Raw genomic sequence first — 15,766 nt, 5'->3', positions numbered from 1 at the left:
GCTTCATCAAGCCGTGATTGCACAACATATTCAATGGAAAGATGAACAAATTTTTATTTCCAATCTCTGTGTATTACAAGAGAGTAAGAACCGCATATGTTGGCAGTATAACAGGCCAAATGAAAAGCACACATTCCAGTTCAGAAATCTTGAGGCCCTTTTCCTATGCTAATCTGCAATAGCCACTAATTTACAACAAGTTAGAATATTTGATTTAAACATTTCGAACCTTCTGAGATCCCAGTTATGGCATGGATGGTGTGTGTATGGCGCAGAAAATGTTGTATATTTCAGTTTCTGGGCATTGGTTCAACCGACCTGATCTTGTAATTCACTTTACATAGCTCGCCAACGAGGGCCCTTTTGCAGGACTTTTTTGTATTTGACACAGATAAGAGCAACTTTTGCAACCTCTCGTACTGTGCTCAATGTCTATTATACACAACCTTGATCAGTCATAGCTTGAGCAACACTCAGAAAAGCAGAAATGACTGCTCCGTGAACAAGAGCCCTATTTTCAAGCAGATGAAAAGCACATGAGGCTTGAGAAAAATCAACCTTATCAATATCTTTTTGTTTTTTTATCAAGCATAAGATACTTCAATCGTGTGCTTCGTCCATGAATTAACCAGCAGGAAAAGTAAAAATTAAGTGGAAATGTCGAATGATGTTGTTCTTTACTTTTCATTCTTTTAATTATTTTCCCTCTCGATCAAACTAACAGTTCTAAGAGGATAAAAATTTTAGCAATCACATTATGGAGCTAAGGTGGAGTAGAACTCACTCGGGACTCTCTTTTTGGTAACCAAAATCAGCTGCTGCTTTGAGGGCCCTCTGATAAGTCTGTTTCATAGCTTCCTGCAAGTTAAAATGATACAAAAATCATACATAACACCTCCCTCATTGTACATTAGGAGGGTCTTTTATAAATATCATGGATATTACATCCCTTTTATAAATTTCAATCATCAATAAAGTTGTCTCTTATAAAAAATATACGATTTGAACACCCTGAAAATCAAATAAACAAGGTCACATTTGATAACCATTTGAATTTTGGTTTTTAGTTTTTAAAAATTAAACTTATAAACACTACTTCCACCCTTCTTATAAATTGTTTTCAAAATTCAAGCTCAATTTAAAAACTAAATAAGTAATTTTTAAGAACTTGTTCGTTCTTTGAATTTAGCTAAGAATTCAAATGTTTCCGTATGAAAATGAAAATATTATAAAGAAATAGAGAGAAAACAAGCACAAATTTCAAAAACAAAAAACAAAATGGTTTGACACGGGCTTGAGATTTAGTTACATGCTCAAGCATAAAATGGGGATAATAACCTCACTTGTTAACAGCAATAATTTTCAAGTCAGCAGTCAGCCAACATTGTCAACAGACAATCTCCTTTCTTATTTTTAAACTTGGTAAATTCAAGTTCTAGATGACCGAGCATAAAACATCTTAAGCTTATGCAGAATCCATCCAGCAGAAAATGTCAGATCAAGAGTTTTTACACTTCTTCAATTTACCGGCTTCAGGTTAGAGTGATCACATTTAGTACTGTGATTCAGAAATTATTCTCATCACTGAAAGAAATTAGCATGTGTTTGAAGGTTTGACGACATGCACAATGCTGCTGATTAATTGAATCTGGCAAATAAGATATCCAGAAGTATTTCCCTTAATCGAATAATCTCGCTAGAGGATAGGCTAAACGATACACCCTCACCTGCAGTTTAGATTCGAAGTCCTCCGGAGACCAATGCATCAAATTACATGCATGGTTTAATTCAAGTTCTCCAGCAACAACCTGCAACAAGAAAGCAACAATGACCAGCTAAGATTAAAAATTTAATAAGCAATAAAAGTGGAAAGATCCAGAGCCACACGACAGATTCCTTAAATTTATGAATCAAATGTCCGATGCATTGCAACTAAATTTGAAATAAGAATATCTGTAATGCCAGTGCATACTACGTGAAGCAGTGAATCATGAATGTTAATTCCAGTTCTTCATATTTCTGAACTACAGATTCTCTCAATGCATCTTCTTATAGCTCTAAATATTTGATGATGATATTCACTCCAACAATAATCTTACTTGAACAGATCTGTACACAACTGTGTCCTTGAGTCATGAGAAGATCCACTTCAACAAGGTGAAAAAATTTGGAAATAAGCGATGCTTAAAACAGTAGGGTATATTGTGAAGCTTCAAAACTAGTGCTTAAGATCAAAATCTTTTGAAGAACCATAGGGAAATTAGTTGCCTAAAAGTTTTAAGAGCATCCTGTGATTTTAACCAACATAGCAGTGAGAAAATCAATTTCCTTTAAGATGTTTGTAGAACATGCATCATGCACAGAGTGAATGAAGTGAATCGCACCCCTCCAGCACCTGCAGCCATTGCAGGAGCAATGAGAATATTAGCTTTTCTTAGCACATCAACAGCCTCAGGAGTACAGGGCATATTTGAACCTACGGAAAAAAAGCACCAGCAAGTGATAAGCATAAAAATAAAATAATGATGGGGAGAAACATGGAAATTAACAAAAACTGTGTTTACTACCTTCTATTAGAATACGACAGCCAGAATTAATCAGGTTTATGGCATCGGCTTGATCAATTTCATTATGGTAAGCACAAGGAAACGCAACATCACACCTTTCATTCCAAGGTTTAGCTTCATCATAATACTTAGATCGAGCATAAGTCTTTGAATAGTCCCTGAGAATACCACATTGCACAATATAAGAAATATGAGTAACTAAAATGACAGAGAAAATGCTGAAAGACAATAACGTAAGTGGTAAGATCACACCTTAAACTTCTCTGCTGAGCCTTGATGTCTCTCAAAAAGGATATCTTCACGTAGTCGAATCCATCTTCATCCACTAAATATCCCTTTGAATCTGAGCTTGATTTTAACATGTCAAAAGAACAAGCTATCAATTCTCTTCATTGCAGTTGCCAATACCAAGACACAGTAAGACCTTTAATTTTGCAACTAAGTACGATTGATCCTACTTTAAGTTGTAGCTAATATAAGACGAGAAATAAACTAATCTTTTCATCTAAATATCAGTCTATAAGAGTTTTCAGATGAATCTAACTCAGATAGGACCATGGATTAGTTGCTGGTAATCCAGCGTTAAAAAATTAAGTTTAGAGATCATAAAAAAAAAACAAATGTCCTGATGGCACTTTAAATCACAGCATAGTTAAAAATAATAATCATAATGCCTTAATACAATACTCCGAAAGAAGTCCAAGTAACAATGCAGAAACATAAGGGTCCTGCATAGTTCAACAACGAAATGAAGTCAGAGTTGTGAAACAAAAACATGTTTAGCAGGAAGCCCAATATCTCCATTTCGTGACACGTACTGTAAATATTTCAACTGAATGCAATGCACACAGTTTAGATGATGCTTTAAAATGACAGAAAGACATAATTTTTAAAAAAATAATATTTAAATAATATATTTAGAAAAAACACAATAGTTAGAGCTATCCACAAAACACATGCTAATGGGTGGTACAGGCTAGACTTAGAACAAAAAAAATACAAGAGCCGGCATGTAGGACCTATTTGATTGGTATTAAAATATCGAGCCAAAAAAAGAACATAGGAAGGGAACAACTTCCTCACCTAGTCAGATAACTTGGTAATGAAAATGAAGATGGATGACCTACAACGCTAGAAGAAAAGTACTACAGCAATTTCTATCTCATTGTATAGGTCATCTGGTTCGAAGAAATATTTGAGAATCACCTGAGACAGTAATGGGGAGGGCACCATAAGCAATAAGCTTTTCAAGGACATGCATCGCAATCTTCCCAGAACCGCTTACAACACATCTGGATTTAAAATTCGTAAAAGGATTTTGAATTAAAATAAAGCTTTCAAGCACCACTAAATTTTATGAAGAAAGAACTCTAAAAGGCATATACGCATGACAAATAAGTTCAACATAAATTCCGCTGAATAAAGTACTTCTATACTAAATGGTAAATAACTCCTAGATTTTAATGAGAACTTTTAGGGGTGGGTACTAAACCTTAATCCTTTGAGTTCTTTATTCATGTCTGCAAGTATAAGCTGTGCAAAGAAAACCTGCATGTGAGAGGGAAAATTGTCAACTTTAATACTTATACAACCTTAACGTGTTCATGGATACTTCAGCTCACAACAAAGATGAAGGCATAAAAAGGGATGACACCGAGTATTATCTAAGAAGCCACGATCAGACTGTATCTGAACCCATTGAAACCTGCCCACCATATAGATAGAGCATAAAAAAAGATGGGATGTTATTTACCAGACCATATCCAGTAGCTTCTGTTCGGAGGCTAGACCCAGACCAAAATATCCTCGGTCCTGTAAAACTTCCCTGCATAAGTAAGAATCCACAACATATATCTTAAGTATATAACCTTATAATGAAATTCATTCACAGTGCAATCTGAAATGTATGATAAGTTGTTGAGTACGTCATGCTCATGTGTATCAAGCCCACAACAGGTTCTAAAATTAGTTTATAGATCCATTAAAAAACTAATAATTCTTTCTGAATAATCTTTCTTAAAATTCATCCCAATATGTCACTTCCTTTAAATTCCAGAAGAATATAATGAGAAGCAGAGCACAAGATACACATTCTGTTTTTGCCCTTTATATTCCATTATTAACATTAGACGTGAAAAATGAGCTCTTTTTTTTTTTTTTTAATACGTAAGAGTTTTAAAGTACCTCAAAATGACCTGCTAACCGTCGATATTGTCCAAAAAGATATCCCATTTCTCGCGTACCAACACCCATCTCCTCAGAAGGAAGGTCCTGACAAGAATTACAATTTAGCATATTATTATATACTAAAGTTCCAAACTGAAAATTTATGTGGATATTAAAAGAATAAAAAACCAATTTTTTCCATTTACCTTATCAGGGCCTAAGTAGCGATATATCTCGTTTATGAAACTTTGACAAAAGCGCATAATCTGCTAATTTATTAGAGGCTTTTAAAATTTATGGAAGTGTAAAAGATAGATGACATCATATAACAGTATACAGTTCACCTCATTATCACTTTTTCCCCTTGGATCAAAATCACTTCCACCTGCTGCCCCTCCTAATTTGTAGGGTGATAATGCATTTTTTAAAGTCTGTAGATGGACAGAAGATTTTGTAAGAAACAAACTTCGTTGAAGACAAGATATTTACAGAAGATGGGGAGAGAGAGTCTCACAGTGGCAAGTAATAAAACATTATTCCAACTATCATATAAAGAAATGATGTTGTAAGTGTAAAAAAAAAAAAGAAATTGTAGGGACTGCACGAAGGGAACAGAAAAAAACTGCCTCATCCCCAAAAACACATAAAAACCCCTCTTATCCCAAAGAACTTTTTCTTTTTCTCTCGAGCTGAAGGGACCAATTAAAAGCTCTTGTAAGATTAGGCCAAAATTTTAGATTCCTTCTTGAAAGAATAACTGCCAAGAATAAGAGAAGCAGGCCTTTGACACGTCTAGGAATGGCTGTTTTCCACATGAAAGACTTCACCAAAGATTTCCAAAACCATGCTGCATCCAAGCAAGGAAAAGGTTACACTGAGTTTCCTCCTCATTTTTGCACAAAGCCCACCATGTTGTAATTTGTGTCTTATCTTAAGAAAATTTTGACTTACTAGTCTGTTATCTTCATTTCACCTCAAAGACAGCAGTTTGGTGCATACTTTGTAGGATGTACACATATGACGAATCTGTTAGAATTTTGATTGTCATTCTTTCTTAGGAATGTGAGCAGCTGTTTTACTTCACATTCAAGAAGAGAATCTTTATTAAGACAATTAATTCTTTTCAAGCTGATATAATACAAGAAGTAGAATGTAATTTGTTTCAGTGGGGAGCACCACCCTGAGTGTGGAGAAAATTTTCATCCATTTGGATGTTTTTGGTCCTAAAGAGGATATATTGTGACCTTTATGGTAATGTTTGCTTTTAAGAAAAAGTATTTCTCTAACGCCCCCCCCCCCCCCCCCCCCCCCCCCCCCCCCACACACACACACACACACACCAAATTAATGGACCATGAATCCATATAAAATTAAGAAGAAATGAAAATAGGAAATCAACTAGGGTATGTTTAAACTGTTCTCTCATGTCTCTTAGAAAGCAACCAGCCCATGTTCTAAATTTCAACATGAAGAAACTTTATTGACTACTTTGCAATGCATAATCACAAATCACTATTCCCTAAAACTTGGCCATTTGCGCTTCAAAACATCAAATAATCTCACATCAAAGAAATATGCAGTAACCCCAAGTGAATAAAATCAGCCGTTATCCACTTATAATAAAATTTGACCTGATCCATACAGATGTCTGGAATTTAACAACACAATACTCATACTAAAATAGAAGGAGAATACCAGCATTCAGTTCCTTACCTGTTCAAAACCAAGAAACTTGGCGATGCTTAAGTTCATCAATGGATGAAAACGAAGACCACCCCTACAAGGGCCCAAAGCCTGGTTAAATTGAACTCGAAAGCCTCGATTGACATGTGTCTCACCTCTGTCATCGACCCATGGAACTCGGAAAAGAACCATGCGTTCAGGTTCTAATAAGCGCTCCATAATGTTGACATAGCTGATTTTTAAGACATATAATTCCCACTCTTTAACTATAAATAACAGAGCATTACAAAATTTTATATTCAAGGTAAACGTTTTCTTGGAAGAGAAACAAATTTCATTGATAAATGTTCATCAATAAAGGAGTAAGAACTTCCAACACCTAAAGGTGGGTAACAAAAAAAAAATCTTCAAGGTAAACTTACTGAGCATTTTTTGCAATAACCCTTTCTAAGGCATGTACTGCTTCTTGTACTGCTTGTATGAACTCAACTTCATGAGGATCCCTTTTTAGTGCAGCTTCAATGATCGATCCAGCAGTTTTTGACATGAGAGCTTTGTTTGAAGATAATAGCCATAAAAGGACAAGTGTAAGAAAATATTATGAAAAAGGCTTCTATTTATTTAATGCAAGCACGTACGAGAATGGTAAAATGCACACGCAAGCACCAATCTTTAAAATGTTAATTTCATCATCTTGAGTACAAGGGATCAACTAGAAGTCTCGAGAATATTGTCTTTTCTGTCAATTGAACATGGCCCTCCAAAATTGAAAACCTAATTTCACCCAAAGATTGGGGAGAAATAACATAAAGAACATAAAAAATGTGGAGAACCCCTACCTTTTACATAAATAGGTTTATCAACAATAATCTTGTCCTTGGAGGCCATCTGAAGCCGAAGAGCCTCTTTATGAAGTAGACTGTTGTTGTGTTCTTCAAGTGCACTCATCTGCATGTTTCGGCTGCCTTCATTTCCATAAGGATTTCTCCTGTGCTTCCTGCCATACTCCTTACAAACAGAGCAAAAGATCCTGGCAGTTCCATCCTTCACATCAACATAAGCCCATTTATATGTATCAGCCCATTCCTCCCTCCATCTTTTCACAACCTTCTTTTTCCTTTTGGCTGGTTGTGTCTTTGACATATCTTGATCATCATTGGAAAGTTGAGAAATCAATACCACATGCTTACTCTCATCATGATCTTCTGCAGATGGTTCTCGTGCTGGTCCACCTATTATAGGAGTGCTAGCAAATGAGGGGTCGTCATCTCCAGGTCCAATTTCCAAATCAATCTCTTCTCCAAGCTCTCGAACTACCAAGTGATGCCTCTGTGCCTGCTGAATCAAGTTCATATCATCCATTGAGGTATTCATGCCTAATCCACCAACCGGTAGCAACATCCAGCATGTCAATTTCACCTATTCCTCAAAGTAATTTGTTTCTGTTGGAATAGAAGGAAACCATGTCACTCTAACTTCCGAAATGAACTTTTAGTTCCTACACACTAATCCACGGGGCTGTAGAAAATATCATAGTATGTACGCTTCCAGATGATATAGTAGTACAAGTGGTCATAGTTAATTGATTTTTACAATTCTCTACAAAAACTAGGGCATGATTCCAACCTCTCTCTTCCAAACTTTGACTGCCTTTAATCAAAGCGAAAATGTTACAAAATTGAGGAACAGTGGAGGGCCATGTTGTAGTTTCTGTATTATCCCAAACATCTGAACCGCCCCAACCCCACCCCACCCCCAAAAAAAACAGTATTCCCAGTCAATTGCATCCAGAATACAGTAAAAGAGAACGAAATCCTGAATTACCAACAATTCATAAAGACTTAAATTAGAATCAACAACCAAACAGCTAAATAAAAAAAAAAAATAAAAAAAAATAAATAAAAACTCCCAATTGGAAGCTGTTTCCCGATCTTTCAAGTATTCAAGATGTCAAAGATTCAAGAAATCAACAGTACAGTTCGGCCATAATTTCACTATTCAAAACTTACAGTATCGTAGTGGCCACCCGAGCAGAAATTCCCTAGCCCAAGCTTCCTATTCGTTTCTCCAGCTACAAAAGCTCCGGTAGACGAAACCAAAGAGTGAGATCGAGCAACTGTGAGTAGGTTCTCTGATCAGCCACTCCGACGAAACTTCCGGCAGTGGATAAGAAAGAGAAGGTTATTCCGGTAGCAGAAGGAAGCGAATTCTCGCCGGAAGAAACTGCAATGGAAGAATTACGAATGATTTGTGAGCAGAATTCGAGAAAAAAAAAAATCCAGTTGATCTCTTTGACGCGTGTTAGAAGAAGAGCTGTGGGCAAATACCATCTTCCCCTTCCCCAGTTTTTACTTTCTTTATTCGTCTCTGACATTTTCCTTTTTTCCTTTTTTTTTCTTTTTAGTTTCTATTTTTGAAAAAACAAAACCTATTTTATTATTTCTCTTAACCCTCACTTGTTTTTCCACTGTTCCTTTCTTTTAAAATTACAATAGAACGCTGTCATTAAATTTCAAAATTAAAAAAATTAAAAAAATAACAAGATCAACGTCAAATGTAATTTCACCATTTTTTATTCTTACAATTATGTTTAGAAATTTTTATTTGAGAATTATTTTTTTTTTTATAAAAAAAAAAAAAAAAGGAATTAGAAAATCTTAAAGCGCTGGAATATTATAAAAGGAGATTGGTGGACCCCACACGTGGGACGGCAAATCATTGGTTAAATTTGGACGGAGAAAGAACGCGGTGAAGCCAATTCCCATTGTCACACGGCGCGTATTCGTTCTCGTCGTTGCATTCTTCTAAAAACCCTAGAATATAGAATTGAAATTCTCTGTATCTTTTTTTTTTTTTGTTCTGAGGAAATTCATTTCTGTTGTGATCATGGGTAATACGGAGAAATTGTTGAACCAGATAATGGAATTGAAGTTCACGGCGAAATCCCTGCAGCGCCAAGCGAGAAAGTGTGAGAAGGAGGAGAAATCCGAGAAGCTCAAGATCAAGAAGGCTATGGAGAAGGGAAACATGGACGGGGCACGAATTTATGCCGAGAACGCGATCCGGAAGCGTACGGAGCAGATGAATTATCTCCGGCTCGCTTCGCGGCTCGATGCGGTCGTGGCTCGTCTCGATACGCAGGCGAAGATGTCCACTATAAACAAGGCTATGGGCTCGATCGTCAAATCCTTGGAAAGTACTTTGGCGACTGGTAATCTGCAGAAGATGTCGGAGACCATGGATCAATTTGAGAAGCAGTTTGTGAACATGGAGGTCCAAGCTGAGTTTATGGAGAATGCGATGGCAGGTTCGACTTCTCTGTCGACTCCAGAGGGAGAGGTTAATAGTTTGATGCAACAAGTGGCCGACGACTATGGATTGGAGGTTTCTGTGGGTCTTCCCCAGCCGGCAGGTCAAGCTGTGCCGACCAGGGAGACCGAGAAAATCGACGAGGACGACTTGACAAGGCGGCTTGCTGAGCTTAAGGCCAGAGGGTAAACAATTTATATTAGAATGAGATCCTATATCATATCGCTGTAAAATCTACGTATTTCATTGCTGACTTGTATTAGTACCTACAAGAACTTATAATATGTATAAATTTGAAGCATTTGATATGCGACATGCTTGCTGCATACTGCACTGCATATTACAATTGATGCCTTTTCTAAAATAAACTTTGCCATTATGTTTATTTGATCATTTGGGTTGATATCTCGTACCTTTTTGCGATGTGTTCTGGAAAAATTTTATAGTTTTCAAGAAACTACTTTGGAACCTTACGTCCTAGAGTTGAAAACATTTTGTTTCAAGCTGTTCTAAGACTGGTTGGCATACAACACCTATGCTCAACCTCGTTGGATTCTATCGGGGACACCTAAAATAAGAGGGGAGGTTCAAATCTTCCACCTGACCCACCTTTTTCCAAAAAAGAACTAAGGTTGGAATTCTGGAATTTGGAGAGAGGTGGTCAGAAACGTGATTTTTCAGGAGTTCATTGGGATTGGACGAGGTTTTGGATGCCTCTAGTTGATTTTGGTTAGGCTCTCTGGGGACATGGAAGAATGGTTATTGTTGCATATTCCCAATTTCTTGCAAGTGCCCTTAGAACTCAATGGTTATGGTTATGGTTGATTTGTGTGTTGTCTTCTTAGAACTCAAGGACATGGGACATAGTTGTATGCTTAACCTATAGAACCGATCCTATGCAGGTAAGGCTGTTGATTTGTCTGTTTTCTGTATTTAGATTGGTTTAAGGAATGAGCTTTATAGGGCTAAATTTAGATGGCATGTATTTGGATAATGGATTTGTGATCCATAAAAAGTTCATGGCACAGTTTGAGATCTAACCCTTAGAAATCTGGTTCAATTCTTGGAGATTACTGTAAAATAAGCATAGTTATGCAGCAAATGTAGACTTGATTCTCAACTTGTGGCACTATATAATACATGTTGAATGCGTGAGTTTGACTCTCCTTGAGCGGAAAATTAGACTAAATACACTGGAATTTGGAGGACATATACCATGTAGGAAAGGAAAAGGTTATCTTATCTAGTTGCTAATATCAGGATTACTAGAATAGGGTGTGTGCAGCAGGGTGATCTCATATTTGAGAACATAAGCTGTCAGTTGCAATTTTGTAATCTGGTAGAATTATCTAAAATTTAGTTGATAAGATACAGATTATCATCTCATCAATCGCCAACTTTGCATTTGTTCAATCGCCCACTTTTTTTTTCCCACTACTTGCCATCCACTTTAGGGTTTCTTGTTTTGGTTTGAACGTTCAGGTTCTTTATTGAAAATTTATTGTTTTAAATACTTTGAATTACTCAGAAATTTATTGTTTTAGGTTTGGACAATCTTAGAGCGATTTACTCAGAAATTGAATGAAGACATAACTTCTTTCATAAATGTCGCGTCCCTTAAAACTTGGTAAGATATAGGTATATTTTCCCTTTATTTCTACTAGTGTAGTATAGGTATATTTTCCCTTTATTTCTACTAGTGTATCTTCCTCATTTTAAATGATAATATATAGTCATTTTCCCAATGGCACTCAACTTGGCTTTTATAATTATTTTTGGTTGGATTTTAGCTTTTAAATCTTCTTTAGTGTGGTCACGTGAATGTGTAGCCTTCGCCTTCATCTATCACCTATTTATTTTGAACTACTTATTAAAAATGAAAACATATTTAGTTTTAAAATTCTTATACTTGAATTACTTTACTCGTTTTACATGATAATATGTTTGAATTTTTTCATAAAAAATAAACTTAGATTTGAAATCAAGTGTGATTTGAAGTTTCATTCTACTTTGAAAATTTATTATGCAATCTTATTTACTAATTTTACATCACCAACATCCTAGTTTTTTTTTTTTTTTTTAATTAACTTTAAATTTATTAGATACAAAATCTAGAGTTATTAATCCCTTTAAATAACTTTAAATTTATTGGATCCAGAATTTATTAATCCTTTTAAATAACTTTAAATATATTAGATACAAAATCGAGAGTTATTAATCACTTTATGAACTAAGTTCATATATTTATTTACTTTTTTTTTTTTTTTTTGTGGTTTCAAAATAAAAAAGAATTAAATGTTCAAATATAATTTTAATATACTTTTAAATGCCTTGCAAAAAAGAAAAGAAAGAAAGAAGTGGAAACATAAAAGTAATTTAACATTTTTCTAAAAAAATGAAAATAATCATAAAAATAATGAAGTTGCATAGACTAAAAGAAGGCTAGTGGAAAGAAACACCGGCCAAAAGATCTTTTAATTTTGCAACGAAAGATTTTATTTTAAAAAAATTAAAAAGAACACGTTGAGAATGGAAATGAGCACGTGGACGAAGAAGTGCGGCCGCCAATATACTATAAATCTTTTCTTTTTAATTTGTTGGACGCCGCATTCGCATCAAGCTGCGCTGTTAACCTTCTCTTCATCGCCTCTTTTCTGTCTTCTCTGTGGCTCTTCTTAATCCAAGTCCCACCAAACAATACCCACTTCTCAATTCCTTCTAGTTTCCCTTTTTCAACTGTTAAATCACTCTTCAATTTCTAATTTCCGCAGGAAAGCCAATCATTCATGGCTTCCCTCAGGTGGGTTTCTTGGATTTTGATCGCCCATTTGTTTGTTTCAACTTCTGTGCACTCAGATTCTTCGTCGAACTCAGAGAATCTTGCAGAAATTCCTATTAAGTTCCTCCAATTTGCTAAGGAGCCAGAGCTGTTTGATTGGATGGTGGGAATCCGGAGGAAAATTCACGAGAACCCAGAACTTGGTTATGAGGAATTCGAGACCAGTAAGCTGATTCGAGCAGAATTAGATAAATTGGGCATATCTTATAAATACCCAGTTGCCGGTACTGGAGTCATCGGCTTTGTTGGTTCTGGTCAGCCCCCCTTTGTGGCCGTTCGAGCAGATATGGATGCTCTTGCTATGCAGGTTTGAATCGATTGGTTGACCTATATAACTCTTTTTCAATTACTCATAGTTGGTAGTTTAGTTAAGTGTAGAGTGAAGATTTCCCTCCAGTTGTTTGATCATATGTCTGAACACCAACGATCCTACTCTTTTTCTGTTTGTTATAATTTGATCCCTTGACGATGAGTTCAACAGTAATTTTCCAGGACCTGTTTGAATTTTTTATGGAGTAATTGTTTTTACAGGAACTGGTGGAGTGGGAGCATAAGAGTAAGGTTCCTGGGAAGATGCACGCTTGTGGTCATGATGCTCATGTTGCGATGGTCTTAGGTGCTGCAAAGATCCTTCAAAAGCACAGTGAGGAGTTGAAGGTAAGCAAGCATCTCGTGGATCATTTTTCCAAATCTTAAATTTCTTGGGAAATATCTGGTAGGCACTTTTATGCTTAGTTTGGGATCCAGATTTAAGGTATTTATCTGCGATTGTTTTGGTTGGATGATAATCTGGTTCCATGGACTTATTCTTGTGACACAACCAGGATATCTATGGAGATCATGAATTATAAAATTGAAGCTTCCATGGTTACCTTCCTAGGCGTCACTAAGATCTTAATAGAAAATGTGAGTGAACAAAAGCGCTTCAAAATGTTTTCATATTAGAAGATGAACCTTGAAGTTTATTTAATATACTGAACCACACTGAGCTGACTAATTGGTTTTATTTGATTGAATTGGGTGCACTTCTTCTTTTTTTCTTTCTCGAAGTAAGCTTATCGAAATTCTGGCTCTAAATTTGTGTTTAAGAGGCATTACCTTACTCAAAGGTATGAAACTGATCTAGCATCTAAGCATTTGACTTGGTGGTAGTTTGAAGTTGGAGGGTCAGTCAAATGATATCTGCAAGAAAAATATGATGCTAGAAAAAGATTCACTTGTGGGGTGGATGTTCCCTAATCTCTTACATCTTCACAATACTCTAGTCCATAGATAATGTTCTTGGTGGTTTGCTTTGATTTTCATTCACTTAACAGGGAACAGTTGTCCTGGTTTTCCAACCAGCTGAAGAAGGAGGTGGAGGTGCCAAGAAAATTATAGAAGCTGGAGTGTTGGATAATATCCAGGCTATCTTCGGGTTGCATATTGCTCATAATATACCTCTGGGTGAAGTGGCTGCACGACCAGGACCCATGTTGGCTGGAAGCGGCTTCTTTGAAGCAGTAATCAGTGGAAAAGGAGGCCATGCCGCCATTCCTCAGCATTCTATAGACCCACTTTTGGCTGCTTCTAACGTGATTGTGAGCTTACAACATCTTGTGTCAAGGGAAGCTGATCCACTAGATTCACAGGTAAGCAATTTAGAATGTTTAAATGTACCTTTTGGAGTGATTTTAACCCTTTCAAAATCATTCCTAAGCACGACCTTCTCATATATTGTATTAAGCTGTATTACCCTTGTGCTCTTCACTCGGAAATGTGCAGGTAGTAACAGTTGCTAAGTTCCAAGGAGGTGGCGCATTCAATGTAATTCCAGATTCTGTTACCATAGGTGGCACTTTCCGAGCTTTCTTGAAGGATAGCCTGGTCCAACTTAAGCAACGTATTAAAGAGGTATACAAATTTGAGTTGTGGATTGAACACTTCTCGTTGAGTACTTAAGCATGTTCATTTCATTATCGGGCATTTGACACTGATCAGAATGATATTTTAGATTATTCTTAATGTACTATTTGAACCTTTGGTCGATAACCTCTTGGTCGAAGATAGATGCATTACCCAATTGAACTATGTTTAAGTTGATAGAAGAAAATTGATATGTGTTAATTTATAAATATTCTCGTTTTCTCCTTTTAATAGGTTATCACTGGACAAGCTTCCGTGCATAGGTGCAATGCGACAGTCGATTTTTTCGAGAATGAGAAACCTATTTTCCCTCCAACTGTGAATGATAAAGAGTTGCATGAACACTTCCAAAATGTTGCAGGAGATATGCTTGGCTTTGATAAGGTCAAGGATATGCAACCACTTATGGGATCTGAAGATTTTTCGTTTTACCAAGACTTGATTCCGGGGTACTTCTTCTTCCTTGGAATGGAGAACGAGACATCGGGTCGGCTCGATTCTGTGCACTCCCCTTACTTTCGTATCAACGAAGACGCACTCCCTTACGGTGCAGCTCTTCACGCATCATTGGCTACAAGATATCTTCTTGAGCTCCAGCCACAAGTTACTTCGTTGGAAGAAAAACGACACGACGAATTGTAAGTTGTCTATCGATCCCCTTGATTGTATGTTCCAATCGAGTTAAAGGGTATAAAACATTATCGAAACCTCATTGAGCTGCTACTGATGTCGAGATCCCTCCGCACAGCACCTGTATTCTGTTTTTCCTTTGTCATGTAAGCTTCATCTGTAATTGTACCTTCCCGAAATCAATCAGCATAAATGTTCCAAGAAAGTGAAGCATCTGCACGCTTCCTATTCTTTGTGATATATTTCTCTTACATTTATGGAATAACCTATTGTGTAAATGAGATGCTGTGAAGATTCCGAGATTTCCTTTTGACTCCAACGAACCGTGTAAAGATATATCGGTTTTGAATGTTAGATAGATGTTGCTTGATAACAATAAACCCTCCTGACAATAATACTCTTATGCTTTCAAAAGTTGCAATATCGTTAGAATCTCGATAGAAAGTATGTTTTTAAATTTTTTTCATCCATTATTTTAATGAAGTTTTGATTCAGTAGTAGTTTTGAATTAATTTTTATTCCCCTCTTTTTATTTTAATTTTTAAAAAGTAAAAGATGAGAATAATAATAATAATAATAACAGCAGCTTCACACTTGCACATTTTATTATATGGCATACTGTTGGTGTTGGAAGAACCTGATACCAAAATGAAATTCGTGCATTAAA

At 36.1% G+C, this 15,766-nt stretch overlaps 2 protein-coding genes and 1 pseudogene across 8 annotated transcripts; 2 read left to right on the top strand and 1 right to left on the bottom strand.

Moving 5' to 3' along the window:
* Nucleotides 1–29: 29 nt before the first annotated feature.
* LOC111787773 (uncharacterized) lies at nt 30–8,842 on the bottom strand. Of its 7 annotated transcripts, none has more exons than XR_015419836.1 (17): nt 8,426–8,737; nt 7,256–7,858; nt 6,839–6,968; nt 6,447–6,648; nt 5,078–5,164; nt 4,940–4,999; nt 4,752–4,838; nt 4,321–4,392; nt 4,060–4,115; nt 3,774–3,859; nt 2,820–2,910; nt 2,568–2,725; nt 2,385–2,476; nt 1,728–1,808; nt 785–858; nt 319–511; nt 30–173 (listed from the first exon to the last, which is right to left on the bottom strand). XR_015419836.1 is itself a non-coding variant. In XM_087121249.1 (17 exons), the coding sequence occupies exons 3-17, from the start codon at nt 7,815–7,817 to the stop codon at nt 436–438; spliced, it is 1,914 nt and encodes a 637-aa protein (XP_086977375.1). In that variant the 5' UTR covers nt 7,818–7,858; nt 8,426–8,639; nt 8,744–8,842; the 3' UTR covers nt 30–435. The 7 variants fall into 7 exon arrangements, 5 of the variants coding, with proteins under 5 accessions (XP_086977375.1, XP_086977376.1, XP_023523588.1 ...); XM_087121249.1 differs by adding an exon at nt 8,744–8,842 and having other exon boundaries at nt 30–511; nt 8,426–8,639; XM_087121250.1 differs by adding an exon at nt 8,043–8,231 and having other exon boundaries at nt 30–511.
* Nucleotides 8,843–9,245: 403 nt separating this feature from the next.
* Nucleotides 9,246–10,115, top strand: LOC111787772 (ESCRT-related protein CHMP1B pseudogene; annotated as a pseudogene).
* Nucleotides 10,116–12,328: 2,213 nt separating this feature from the next.
* Nucleotides 12,329–15,418, top strand: LOC111788595 (IAA-amino acid hydrolase ILR1-like 4). The gene is made up of 5 exons (XM_023668987.2): nt 12,329–12,871; nt 13,096–13,221; nt 13,881–14,195; nt 14,329–14,457; nt 14,704–15,418. Exons 1-5 carry the CDS (start codon nt 12,512–12,514, stop codon nt 15,109–15,111), a joined length of 1,338 nt encoding a protein of 445 aa, XP_023524755.2. The 5' UTR covers nt 12,329–12,511; the 3' UTR covers nt 15,112–15,418.
* Nucleotides 15,419–15,766: the final 348 nt, after the last annotated feature.

Source organism: Cucurbita pepo, chromosome 2, assembly GCF_057944985.1.
Source record: "Cucurbita pepo subsp. pepo isolate OVF chromosome 2, ASM5794498v1, whole genome shotgun sequence".
Classification (NCBI taxonomy): Eukaryota; Viridiplantae; Streptophyta; class Magnoliopsida; order Cucurbitales; family Cucurbitaceae; genus Cucurbita; species Cucurbita pepo.
This window is presented reverse-complemented; position numbering and strand designations above follow the sequence as displayed.

Excerpts from the sequence above, each read along its gene's own strand:
- LOC111788595 (XM_023668987.2), top strand. The coding sequence starts at position 12,512 with ATGGCTTCCCTCAGGTGGGTTTCTTGGATTTTGATCGCCCATTTGTTT. Across the intron at positions 12,872-13,095 it reads TGGATGCTCTTGCTATGCAG|GAACTGGTGGAGTGGGAGCA; the intron begins GTTTGAATCGAT and ends TTGTTTTTACAG. Across the intron at positions 13,222-13,880 it reads AGCACAGTGAGGAGTTGAAG|GGAACAGTTGTCCTGGTTTT; the intron begins GTAAGCAAGCAT and ends TTCACTTAACAG.
- LOC111787773 (XM_087121249.1), bottom strand. The coding sequence starts at position 7,817 with ATGTTGCTACCGGTTGGTGGATTAGGCATGAATACCTCAATGGATGAT. Across the intron at positions 2,911-3,773 it reads CCTCCCCATTACTGTCTCAG|ATTCAAAGGGATATTTAGTG; the intron begins GTGATTCTCAAA and ends AATCAAGCTCAG. Across the intron at positions 2,477-2,567 it reads CTGTCGTATTCTAATAGAAG|GTTCAAATATGCCCTGTACT; the intron begins GTAGTAAACACA and ends TTTTTTCCGTAG.